The 12041-nt window shown below is 40.8% G+C and overlaps 1 protein-coding gene across 1 annotated transcript in view; it reads left to right on the top strand.

Moving 5' to 3' along the window:
* The window catches only part of OTOG (otogelin), a 98520-nt gene that overhangs the window by 13673 nt on the left and 72806 nt on the right, over nt 1-12041 (top strand). Inside the window, exons 9-15 of the mRNA XM_031943555.1 lie at nt 2229-2359; nt 2914-3020; nt 3546-3655; nt 5786-5914; nt 7115-7223; nt 8248-8294; nt 8773-8918. Coding sequence (XP_031799415.1) covers nt 2229-2359; nt 2914-3020; nt 3546-3655; nt 5786-5914; nt 7115-7223; nt 8248-8294; nt 8773-8918 — 779 coding nt within the window. The remainder of the gene's footprint in view (nt 1-2228; nt 2360-2913; nt 3021-3545; nt 3656-5785; nt 5915-7114; nt 7224-8247; nt 8295-8772; nt 8919-12041) is intronic.

The following is a 12041-nucleotide window of genomic DNA, read 5'->3' as shown; positions in this document are numbered from 1 at the left end:
GCCACAGAAGTTTATGCGGGGAGAATAAGAAAACTAGAACAATGACAGTAAATACCAAATGGTATAGTATAGAATTCTTACTTGATAGGGAAAGTAAGTAGAACAGTGAGGGAGCTGAAGGCTGTGCCCTATGAGGGTTGATTTTTAAAAGTAATTTTTTATTGCTATCTTTATTTTATATCACCTAAATTACCTTTGTATTCCCCCCCCCCCACTTCCTCCCAGGTAGCAAAATTTTTTTTTTTAAAGGCAGAAGGTAAAAACAGCAGAAATAATTAATGTAGTAAAAACTATCTGAAAATAAATAGAATGTTCTCCACTCATGGATTTCCTACCTCTTCAAAGGAGAAAAATGTTTTCTCCCATTTCTTCATTGGGTCATGCTTCTTCTTTGCAACGTTGTTATAATTTTGTAGCATTCACTTTTGAACTTTTGGTAGTGTGGCTCTTTCCATTTATATTGTTTCCATTTACATAATCATTGTATATATTGTTTTCTTGGCACTTCCTCATCTGCATCAGTTCACTGAAAGTCTTTTAATGATTTTCTATGTTCACTCTATTCATTGAAGATGTGAGTCTTGAATTGGCCCTTGAACTGGGCCTTAATGAGCCCAGGAAAAAGAAGGGCAAAGGCTATTTCGGTTAAAAGGAGCAATGGGAGTGAAAGTGCAAATGTTAAATGATCTTGGAGTATCTGTATCTAGGAAAGAATGGAAAAGAATGAGGATCACTGGAGAGTGGATGGGACCAGATTATAGAGGGCCTAGAATGCCAGGCAGGAGAATTTGGACTTGATGTTGCAGGAAAATGCTATGAATTCTTAAACAACAGAATGAAATGGTGGAAGCTATGGTTTACATATATATATATATATATATATATATATATATATATATACACATATACATATTTGTTTTGTTTTTAGATCACAGTGCCTGGCACATAGTAGGTGCTTAATAAATGTTTATTGAATTGAATTGAATTTCCAAAAATCTCCCTCTTCTACTCTCAGTGATTTACCCTTATAACTACAAACATCTTTTTATTTTAAAGAAAAGGAAGAAGTCACTCAACAAAATTAACCAACAGATCAACAATCTGACTATATGTGTGTTTGTGTTTGTGTATATATATATGCATATCCATACATATATATACATATATATGTGCACACACATATACACACATACATAAGAGAGAGTGTGTGTGTTCCAAATCCTTTGTATTCCACTTCTGCGAAGGATAAAAGAAGGCACATTTTTCCCATCCCTTTGTTAGGGATAAACTTAGAAATATATTTATCCAATATTCCATTTTGTTTTCTTGGTATTATTTCAATATATATATTTGTATATTTTTGTAGTCATTCTGTATACTGCTTTTCTTTTTCTGCCTAACTCACTCTAAATCAGTTCATATAAATCTTCACATGTTCCTTTGCTTTTTGATATACATAATTTCTTTTGGCACAATAATATCTCTTTGTATTAAAGTACCATAATATTTTTGGTTATTCTCCAATAGCTGGATATCTACTAGTTTGCATTTTTTTTCACCTCAAAAATGCTGCTGAATTTTTTTTTTTGTTGTATGTGGGACCTTACCTTATAGTTTTGATCTTAGAATTTATGTTTAGCAGGTAATTCTCTGGGTCAAAAGGTTTGAATATTTTTGATGTTTTCTTAGTTTAATTCCCAACTGGGAGGCTGTGTTTAAAAGTTAATTTGGCATTTTATAAAGGAAGAATTCAAAGATGGGGTAGGTAAAATATTAATTGCTGGCATTTATGTAGTACTTTAAGGTTTGTAAAACATCTTCCATGTTATCTCATTTTAGTCCTCACAACAACCTTAAGAGAGAGTATTATTATTACTCTCTCTCAATTTTACAAATGAGGAAGCTGAGGTAGAGATAGAGTAAATGACTTGTGCAGAGTCAAGCAGCTCCCTCAGTATGTAAAACAGTATTTGAATTAATTTCATTTTCAAGTCCAGCTTTTTATCTATCACATCATTCAGAGCAGTCTTGTTAGGAAAAAAGATTGTCCAATTGAAATACCATTGCAACAATTCATTTGTTCTGAAATTCATATTTGCTTACTCACCTTTTTAAAAATATATTTTAGTGTTAATTGATTTCTATGTTGTCTTACTGTCTTTTTGTTTTGTTTGCTATTTCTTCCTTTTCTTTGGTGGTCATCTTTGGGATGACATTTTATCCAACAGGAAAACTGACAGACGATGTGGCCGAGTTTGTGAACAGCTGGCAGGAGGATCCCCCTGATGAGACTCTTGGACCAAATGTCTCATTTCTATCACGCCCTCCATGTTTCCATCAAAGTCCCACCACCATGCAGGTCTGGGTCCCCCAAGAATCTTCTCTATTGTTCAAAGTCCAGTCTTGTTTTCTCCCTGCAAAAGAAAAAAAAAAACAAAGATTTACTAGCTGGGCCATGGATCCCATTGCTGAGGTCCCATTTTGGAATATGTGAGGAGATACTTATGATGGGCACTTTGTGTAGAAGAAAACCATTCTCAGACTACTTGGAACTTCATGATGCTGGAAGGAAGGGGCCTAGGATATAAATGTCTTCCTTCATCTTTTCTTCCTCATTACTACCCCTTCCTCTTTCTTCCCTCTTCTATTCTCCTCCTTCCTATTCCCCTTATTTTCTTATGTTTTTTCTCTTTCCTCTCTATTATTCCTCCTCTTTTCTTTCTTCTTCAGGCTATTTTCTCTGTCTCCCGGGTTTTTTATTTCCTCCTTTCTATCCATCTGGATAATTGGACAGAACCTATTCTGGTATAATTAAGGAATGAACGTGTACAGAGATAGGTGATGGGATAAGATCTCTCAGATCTTTATTTTCTTCCTGAACCCACCCTCTAGTATCTGCTGCTTTGTTTCTAGGGGGTGTATGAGCTGTGTGAGACTTTGCTGAAGTCCCCATTTGACACCTGCCATGACTACGTCAGCCCCTTGCCCTTCATGGCTAGTTGTACTAGCGACCTCTGCCTGTGAGTTTGTGGTAGGAATCCTGTGAGATGGAGGTGGGGAGGGGAGCTCCTACTTTGGATCTGAGACAGGGCTATCCCCATCCACAGGATTTGGTCTTAGTCTTAAGCCTGAATTTTTGAATCTTGTGTCTTTCTTATTTTCAAAATATTCTTTAAAATTGTTTTTAAATATTATCTTTTTGTTTTTTTTTATCTTCTCCATCATCTTGCGGGATTGGAATTGAGCTAGAAGGAAAACAGAGCTTATTTTCTCCCTTTTTAGATGGGGAAACAGGCATTGGGTGGGGAAATAGGGGGAGAGTCAGACCTAGGACCCAAATGTCCTGATTCTCAGTCTAGAGCCCTTCTACTAAGCCTTGCTTTGCCCCCAACTAGTTTCCACTTTCCAGGTATAAATAAATAAGTCAGAAGGCCAGCCAGGTAATGGCTCTGGTTTTCTATCTATGGAGGGTCCCGGGTATAGAGGTCAAGGTGGAGGGATGGGCCCTGCTGATCCTGACCATGGTCCTGATTTCTGTGTTTCAGGTCAGCATCTGAGGATGCCACATGGTGTCGGGCACTGACGGAATATGCCAGGGCATGTGCCCATGCTGGGCGCTCCTTGCAGGGCTGGAGAGCCAAGTTTTCACTGTGTGGTAGGCTGAACGAGTTAGTGAAGGCTGTACAAACTCTACTGGGAGATGGGCAAGGGAATCTGTAAGGTACAAACCTTAGCAGTCTAAGGACACATCCTTGATCTGAGTTCTGAAGAAAGGGCCCAAGGTTGGGAGCCTCAGGTCAGAGAAACTTGGCTTCATCGATAGTATATTTATCCGGGCTAAATCATGGCGGGCACAATGGAAGGAATAGCAATTCTGGATCCAAAGAAGCTGGGTTCAGATTCTGATTTTGTCATTACTTGTCTGACCTTGGACACTCCCTGGACTTGGTTTCCTCATCTGTAAAATAAAGTGATTTATTAAGATGACCTCTGAGATATCTTCCAGCTCTAGACCTGTAGCAATAACAGGTTAGTATTTATATAGCATTTTGCAAAAACTCTCATTTTATTCTCACAGAAATGGGAGATAGGTGTTATTATTATCCCCATTTTATAGATAAGAAAACTGAGTCAGGTCGAAGTTAAATGACTTGCCCAGGATCATATAAGTAATAAGTGTCTGAAGCCAGATTTGAACTCAAGTTTTCTTGAGTACTACCCTAGGACTCTATCCATTGTGCTACCCTGATGATTAATGACCTCTGATCTGTGTCCATAGACCTGAGATTGGGGGAGACCAGGGGTGCTCTGATCATTGTTTAAGAGAGCTCTGGATTTTGACATTACTCCATAGAATCAGAGAGCATGTAATGCTATTACTGGAAGAAAATCTTGGAAATCATATGAGCATATCTCGTTTTACATTTGAGGAAATTGAATTTCAGGGATGTTAAGGGATTTCCCAAAGATTACAACCCCTTGGTGACAGAGTTGCATTTAGAGGGTCAACAGAAACAAATATGTATTAAGCATAACAAAACTATTAGTTTCCTCACCTATAGAATGAGGAATAAAATCCCTTCCTTTCCTACTGACCACTGGAGTCACTATAAAGCTCCAATTACATAATGAATAAAGAAAGCTCTTTACAAAATGATTCAATATAATCATTGTAGTGGGACACAAAGAAAAAAGTATTAAGTACCTATGATATCAGTAACTGGACCAAGAAAATTACAAAGATTGTCTCATTTGAGACTCACAACAGCCCTAACAATATAGGTACCATTATTATCCCCATTTTTCAGAGGAGGAAACTGAGGTTAAATGACCTGGTTGGGGTCACACAGCCAATAATTGTCTGAGGCTGGATTTCCTGACTTTAGGCACAGCACTCTGTGCCACTTAGATGATTGTAGAGATAGATAACTATTTATCCAGGTGACATCTTTTAAAGATACTGGCAACTTTGGGCTGTATCTAGAAATGGCCCATTAGTCCAATGAGAAGACTAGAGACCTGACCTGTGAGGGGAGGATGGTCAAAGTGAGAATATTTGGTTTAGAAAAGGAAAGACTCAAAGGCACAATGATTGATGTCTTCAAGCATCCAAGGGGTTGTCATGTGGATGAGAGATTCAACCTGTTCTCCTTGGCTCCAGAGGATAGAATGATGAAAACAGGATGGAACTGCAGAGACATATTTCATTTCAGTACAAAGGGAACATTTCCCAACAACCTGAGCTTTCAGATAATGGAAGATGCTGACTTTGGGGGGAGGAAGATCTCTTTTCCTTAAGACTGTTTAAGCAGAAGCAGGATAAGCAGATATTAGGGATATTATAGAGGAGATTCCTGTGCTGAGCATCATAAAATTGTATTACATATGACCCCAAGGCCTTTCCATCTTTGAGATCCTATAATTCTTATTAATCCTCTTAAAGCTTTCTTGTCCATTCATGCGTCCAGCTCAGAGGTGAAAGGGCCCTGATCCTAGCTGAGAATGTCTCTCTTCAGGCTCTGGAAGGCTAGCGGCTGGTACCTGGATCCTTAGACAGATGGTGGATCATGTTTCTTTAGAATTTAACTCCACTGCTGGCTGGGTCTGGGGCATCAGAGACCAAAGACTGATCCCCTGAGAAAAGGAGCTGGGGATGGGAGAGCTGGGGAATGGGACTCCGAGCTTTGGCATGAGGAACCCAAGAATTAGTGTGGGGACAGGCCAGATGGACAGTGAAGAGCTGACAATGTCTCATGTTTTGTCTTCCTGTCGCCCATCCTTCTAGCTGTGACCTGCAAGGAGGAGGCCTTCACTTACAATGAATGTATTAACTGCTGTCCTGTATCTTGCCAGCCCAGAACCCCTTGCATTGACAATGAAATTGCCTGTGTGGATGGCTGTTATTGCCCCGAGGGTAAAGTTGAGGGAAGGAAGTAGTTATTTACCCTGGGAAACCTAAAGTCAGAACTAATGGACTGGGGATTGTAGATGAGAAGCCTTGAGGCCTTGCTGTGAGGCTCACTAAAATTTGTAATTTGACTAAGATGGGAATTCTGGGGTGGGAAAGACAGGGACTGAATATTTGCTCACTTATTCATATTCTCAGCCATTCAGTTCATTCGCTCAGTCATTTACTGATTCACTCACTAATTCAGAAATTTGCTCTCTTATTCATAATACATTAATTCACTCGCTAAATAATTCATCCCCTAACTCATTACTTTGTTTATTAATTTATCATTCAATAAGCCACTTCTTTCATGCCCTACATACACACACACACACACACACACACACATGAGAGAGAGACAGACAGAGAGAGAGAGAGAGAGAGAGAGAGAGAGAGAGATAGAGACACACAAACATGCACACAGAGACAGATAGAGACAGAAAGAAAGAGGAAGGGGGAAGGAAGGAGGGAAAGAAGGGAGAGAGAGAGGAAGAGAGAGAGAAAGAAAGAGAGAGAGAGGGAGAAAAAGAGGAAGAGAGAGAGAAGGAAAGAGGGAGAGAGAGAGGAGAAACAGAGAGAGAGAGAGAGAGAGAGAGAGAGAGAGAGAGAGAAAGGGGGAGGGTGATAAAGGGAGAAGGAGGGAGGAAAGGAGATGATGCATAATTTAATACAAGGTCCCAGCCTTCATGGGACATTTTGGGTAGGAAACCAGGATACAGCTATGTGAGAAGATAATTGGTAGCCCAAAGCTGTGTATGCTAAATACCTAATGAGTATTAGAGATTAGGGTACACATTTTGATTTCAAAGGAAGGGAAGATCTTTGTGTAACTTGTGGTAAAGCAAGACTTTATAAAGAAGTAGATCAAGGGGCAGCTAGGTGGTAGTGGATAGAATACCAACCCTGAAGTCAGGAGGACCCGAGTTCAGATCTGACTTCCTACCTTTAACACTGCCTAGCGCAAGTCACTTAATCCCAATTACCTCAGCAAAAAAAGAAAAAAAATACATCAAAGCTCTAAAGGATGGGGGACAGTCACATTGTGGGGGGTGTTAAATACCAGGTTTGAAGAGTTCAGTTCCACAGATAGACAACAGGGAACCATTAAAGATTTTTGAGCAAGGCAGTGTTGTAATGGGACCTGTATTTTACTTGCATTCCCAGGTCTAATCTTTGAAGATGGGAGCTGCATGGCACCTGCTGATTGTCCCTGCGAATTCCATGGGAGTCTGTATCCCACAGGCTCTGTGGTGAATGATGACTGCAGCATATGGTAGGTGCCCACTGTGGGAGAGGGCTAGGAGAAGCTGGGCCTTCCTACACATCCAGGCTCCATGGGGCCACTGAGGAGAGACCTCCAGAGGCTGGTGGTGGCTTGATCCTCATTGGATGTGGTTTTAGACAAGATGGAGTGCAGTCCATGGGGAGAGAGTGCATGGAGAAGATGAGTTAATTTCTATGCTGAAGTCAGAAGCCAGGAATCCTACCTTTTTGATCTAGAGCGGGGCTGGGGAACCAATTTTTTTTGTCAAGAGCCATTTGGATATTTACAACATGTGGGCCATAAAATTATCAATATATAGAACACAAGTAATGGGAAGTTACTCTACCTCGTTTTCCGTTCATTCATCACCTACAGTTTATTATGGAAATGGTTTTTGGGCCTTTTAGGGCCTATGGTGGGAGGTTTCTCCCCCTGGTCTGGTAACTAGTAACTTACTACAGTAACTTACTGAGGAAAGCTAGTCCCTTGTACAGATATTCTTTGTTTTGGTGGTAGGGGATGGAGTGGGATGGGAAGGATGTCTCTACTCTAAGTATAGATGTGGAATTACAAGTTCTCAATTCAAATCCTGACTCTGATATTTACTACTGATGGGTCCTTTGACAGCTATATAACCTTCATAAACCTACCTTCCTTCCTTCCTTCCTTCCTTTGAAATTGGGGTTGTTACTTGCCTAGGGTCACATAGCCAGGAAGTGTTAAGTGTCTGAGGCCAAATTTGAACTCAGGTCCTCCTGACTTCAGAGCTGGTACTCTACCCATTGCACCAACTAGCTGCCCTATTTCATTATTTCTAAAAGAATCCCTAGGTTTGGGATCTCAGAATCTATGGACTTCCTGGGAAGAGCAGAGGTAGATCCAGATAAAGCTGCTGGTTGTTCTGTGGGGATTAGCTAAATTTGGGAAAAGAGGGCAAGTAGAAAGTACTAAGTCCCCTTCCTGGGCAATTGAAGCTTAATCGTACCTGGGGCTGATGTAACATGCCCTCCAAAATGTCATTTTTCTCTTTCAGCACGTGCAAAGGGGGCAAATGGATGTGCAGTGCTTCAGCCTGCCCAGGTAACCAGTGGGAGGTCTTAGCTCATGGTGAGGGAGGTGGGATCCATAAGTCCATCTCTCCGACCATGCTAACAGTAGCATAGAGTCAATAATCCAGATATTTCAGACAAAGAACTCCTCTGTGACCTGAGCATTGTTGCTTGAATGATACGAGCTCTGTAGATTGAACTGTTTTTAATTTTGGCGTTTCCTAAGCATTTAGAACATATAGGGTTCCTTCCATCGGAGCCAGGGGTTTTCTGAAGTCAGGCTGATGTTTCCCCATCCCTTAGAATGAGGATTTCTGAAGATTAAGCCTTGTGTCTCTTGCATCAGATAAAAGATTTAAGGACAAAGTCCAGGTTTCTTTTTCATATTCTCTTCCTCCAAGGGTGAAGGGCTGCATCTCCTCTCTCACATCTTGGTTCCTAGCAGACCAGGATTCCCTAGTCTGGGGAGCAGTCCTTATTTGGGGGTGACAGGCTCCCTGCTCTTTCAGCCGAGTGCTCTGTGACCGGAGACATCCATTTCACCACTTTTGATGGCCGCCGATACACGTTTCCCGCCACATGTCAGTATATCCTAGCCAAGAGCCGGTCTTCAGGAGCCTTCACAGTGACAATTCAGAATGCCCCCTGTGGCCTGGTAAGATTTCTGCTACAATTTTCATGCTGATCTTTGGGGGTGGCAATAAGAAGAGGAGATTGCATGCAGGTTATTCAGTGGGAGAAATTGACCTTAAGGTGAAAGATGAGCCCATCTTCCCTCTCATTTCCCCCATTGTTCTCCTCACAGTTTCAGGTCATGTCAAAGTTTACAAACTTGAAACAATCAGAGAACCACTCAGAGTAACTTCTAACTATGGGTATTAAGTGAAAGGTGAAGTGGATTGTATACTCAAATAATCAGGGAAAGCTTTGTGGAGGAGGTGAGACCTAATCTGTGCCTTGGAGGATAAGCAGGTAAGATTTAGATGGGTGGAAAAGAAATTTACCTGGAATAGTGATCAAAAATGACTAAAGGCCTGGAGTTAGGAATAAACATTCAGGGAACACTCAGAAGCCCCTACTAAGTAGAACAGAGGAGAGCAATGAGAGCTGTATCTGTTATTAGATGGACAGCCGGGACCTGGAGTCAGCAAGACAAAAGTTCAGTTCCAAACTGGTGCTTAATGGGCAAGTCATATAATCTCTCATCTTTAAAAAATTAAAAAAAAAAAGGGATACACTAGCCCTGAAGTCAGGAGGACCTGAGTTCAAATTTGGCCTCAGACACTTAACACTTCCTAACTGTGTGACTCTGGGCAAGTCACTTAACCCCAACTGCCTCAAAAAAAAAAAAAAAAAGGGGGGGATAATAATAGAACCTACCTCTAAGCAGTGTTATGAGGATAAAATGATGTAATACTTGTAAAGTACTTCACAAACCTTTATTAAAGCATCATATAAATAGCCATTATTTTTATTTGCATCAAACTGAAATCTGCTCTTCTGTAGCTTATAGCCAGTGCTCCTAATTTTTCCCTTTGGGGCTAAGAAGAACATATCTAATGCCTCTTCCTTTATTTACTCAAAGATATCAATTGATATCCCACTGCCTCAATTTTCATTTCTTTGACTAAAAATCCCTTCAATTAATGCACCTATGGAATAAATCCAAGTTTCTTACTTATCTTGGTCTCCTTCTTCTGAACGTGTCATAAATTACAAATTTCTTTCCCTCAATATGATGTCCAAGACTGAATTGCATATATGGTCTGACCAGGGCAGAAGAGAGTGGCCCTTTAATGTCCCTCCCTCTGGACACTAGTCTTCATTCATGAAGTTTAAGATGAGGAGTCACTCCATTGTGTATCACTTATTAGTACACAAGTCCCTGGACAGTTCCTGGCCATGGAAATGACAGAAGAGACACTGTCAATTCTTCACTAGAGAAGGGACCCACCTGCGTGCTAGGCTACTAGGCAGACTTAGATTAATTGGAAAGTCAGCAGCCTGACCTAGAGCTGTCAGAGAGAGCAGAGAACTGAGTTCTGAGGTATTTAATTGAGTGTCCAAAGGAGCTGGGTGTCTGGATCCTGTCAGAGGTGAAGAGCTGATTACTATGAGCTTGATGGTAGTATTTTAAGACCTTTCACGAAGGATGATTTATAGAATTCTTTTTTTGCTTTATTATGTGTATTATTTGCAATGGTCTTTATTTTAATTCAGTGGGATAAAGGAGAGGGAGAGAAAAATCTATTTTTCTTCACTGAAAAAATTAAATCAAATTGTGAAATATGGGGTTGATGGTGACAGTGTATGATTGGCAGGGAAGGGGAGAAGAGTTGCTTTGGAGGTAACTCAGCAGGGTAAAGGGGAGCTGATGATTTTTCTAAGAGCTTGCTTTCAGGTGGAGATTCAGGTTTTGTTTGGAGGTTTGAACTGTGTGCACCAGTGATTCTGGGGATTATGCTTTCTTGTCTGCCTTTAATTAGAAATTACTCCCTTAGACAGTACCTTGGGATCACTTTCCTAAACCTTTCAGCAGAAACAAGGATGCCTCCTCTCCTGGAGAGGAGTCCACTCTCCAATAATATTAGCAATAATATTAGTGTACATGCAAGTAATACGGAAACCAGCAAGGATTCTGTTACACCCCAGATAAGCCAATGCCCCGAGGACTGGTGGGAATGTCTGGATGTGGTTTAACAATGTAGATCAATACTCTGAGATTGATACTGTCTCCCTTGGAAAGGAAGGAAAATCTTGGCTCTGACACATATACTAGCTGGGTAAAACACTTAATCTCTCTGGGCCTTGGTTTCTCCACCTGTAAAAGAGGTGGGTTGGATTCAATGACCTCTAATATCTCTTTCATCTTTGAAGCCATGATCCTGAGTTCCATAGGAAATAACCCTATGAGTTCACTTGACCATTTCCCTCCCTCCCTACCATAGTTGAGCAGAGAAATGGGTAAGAGGGACACGAATGGTTGTTGGTCTAGTTGTGAATCTAGGAAAAGATCAGGTCGTACATTACTATCAGGTGTCAGTCAATAAGCACTCATTAAGTGCCTACTAAGTGCCAGGCATTTGCTAAGTGCTGGGATACAAAGAATGGCAAAAGAATCCCTGCCCTCAAGGGCCTCCCTATTTAATGGACGTCATAAAAAGCTTAAAAGACTTTCACTTGTGAATGTGCTGCTCTTCACTGCCTCTCAATTATATGGAGAAGGGAAGGGTCTACTTTTCATGAATGGAAATACCGAATTCTAGAGTGTACTTTGCTTATAGTCCCACAATAAGTGGGGAGTTAAAACAGAATAGGAGCCCAGGCAGCCTGTCCCTTGGTCTAGTGCTTTCTCCTAGGCCATTCCACTTCATGAAGGACTTTTCATTCTATTTCACTGTCTTCAGTTGAGCCCCTTGAAAGGCAGTGTGGGATAATGGGTAGTACACTGGCATGGAGTCAGGAAACCTCCATGTGACTCCTGCTTTAAACACTTGTTAGTTGTTCAAACACAGGCAATTTACTCTCTGTGAGTTTCTGTTTCATCAGTGGAAAATGGAAATAATAAGACTGGTTCTACCTCCTTCTCTGAATTATTGTGATGAGAAACATTTTGTAAACCTCAAAGCAAAATGTGAGAAATGTGAGCTAGTAATAGACATTCATAAAACAACTGTCCTCCGCATGGTAACGTGCCAGAGAGGGCCACAGATGAAAAGGCTATTTGTCAGGGGAGATGCTTTGATTTAATAAAAGGGATCCCAGGCAGCAAGGATGT

Source organism: Sarcophilus harrisii, chromosome 6 (assembly GCF_902635505.1).
Source record: "Sarcophilus harrisii chromosome 6, mSarHar1.11, whole genome shotgun sequence".
Taxonomy (NCBI): Eukaryota; Metazoa; Chordata; class Mammalia; order Dasyuromorphia; family Dasyuridae; genus Sarcophilus; species Sarcophilus harrisii.
The sequence above is the reverse complement of the archived record's forward strand: the minus strand, read 5'-3'. Positions and strand labels throughout refer to the sequence as shown.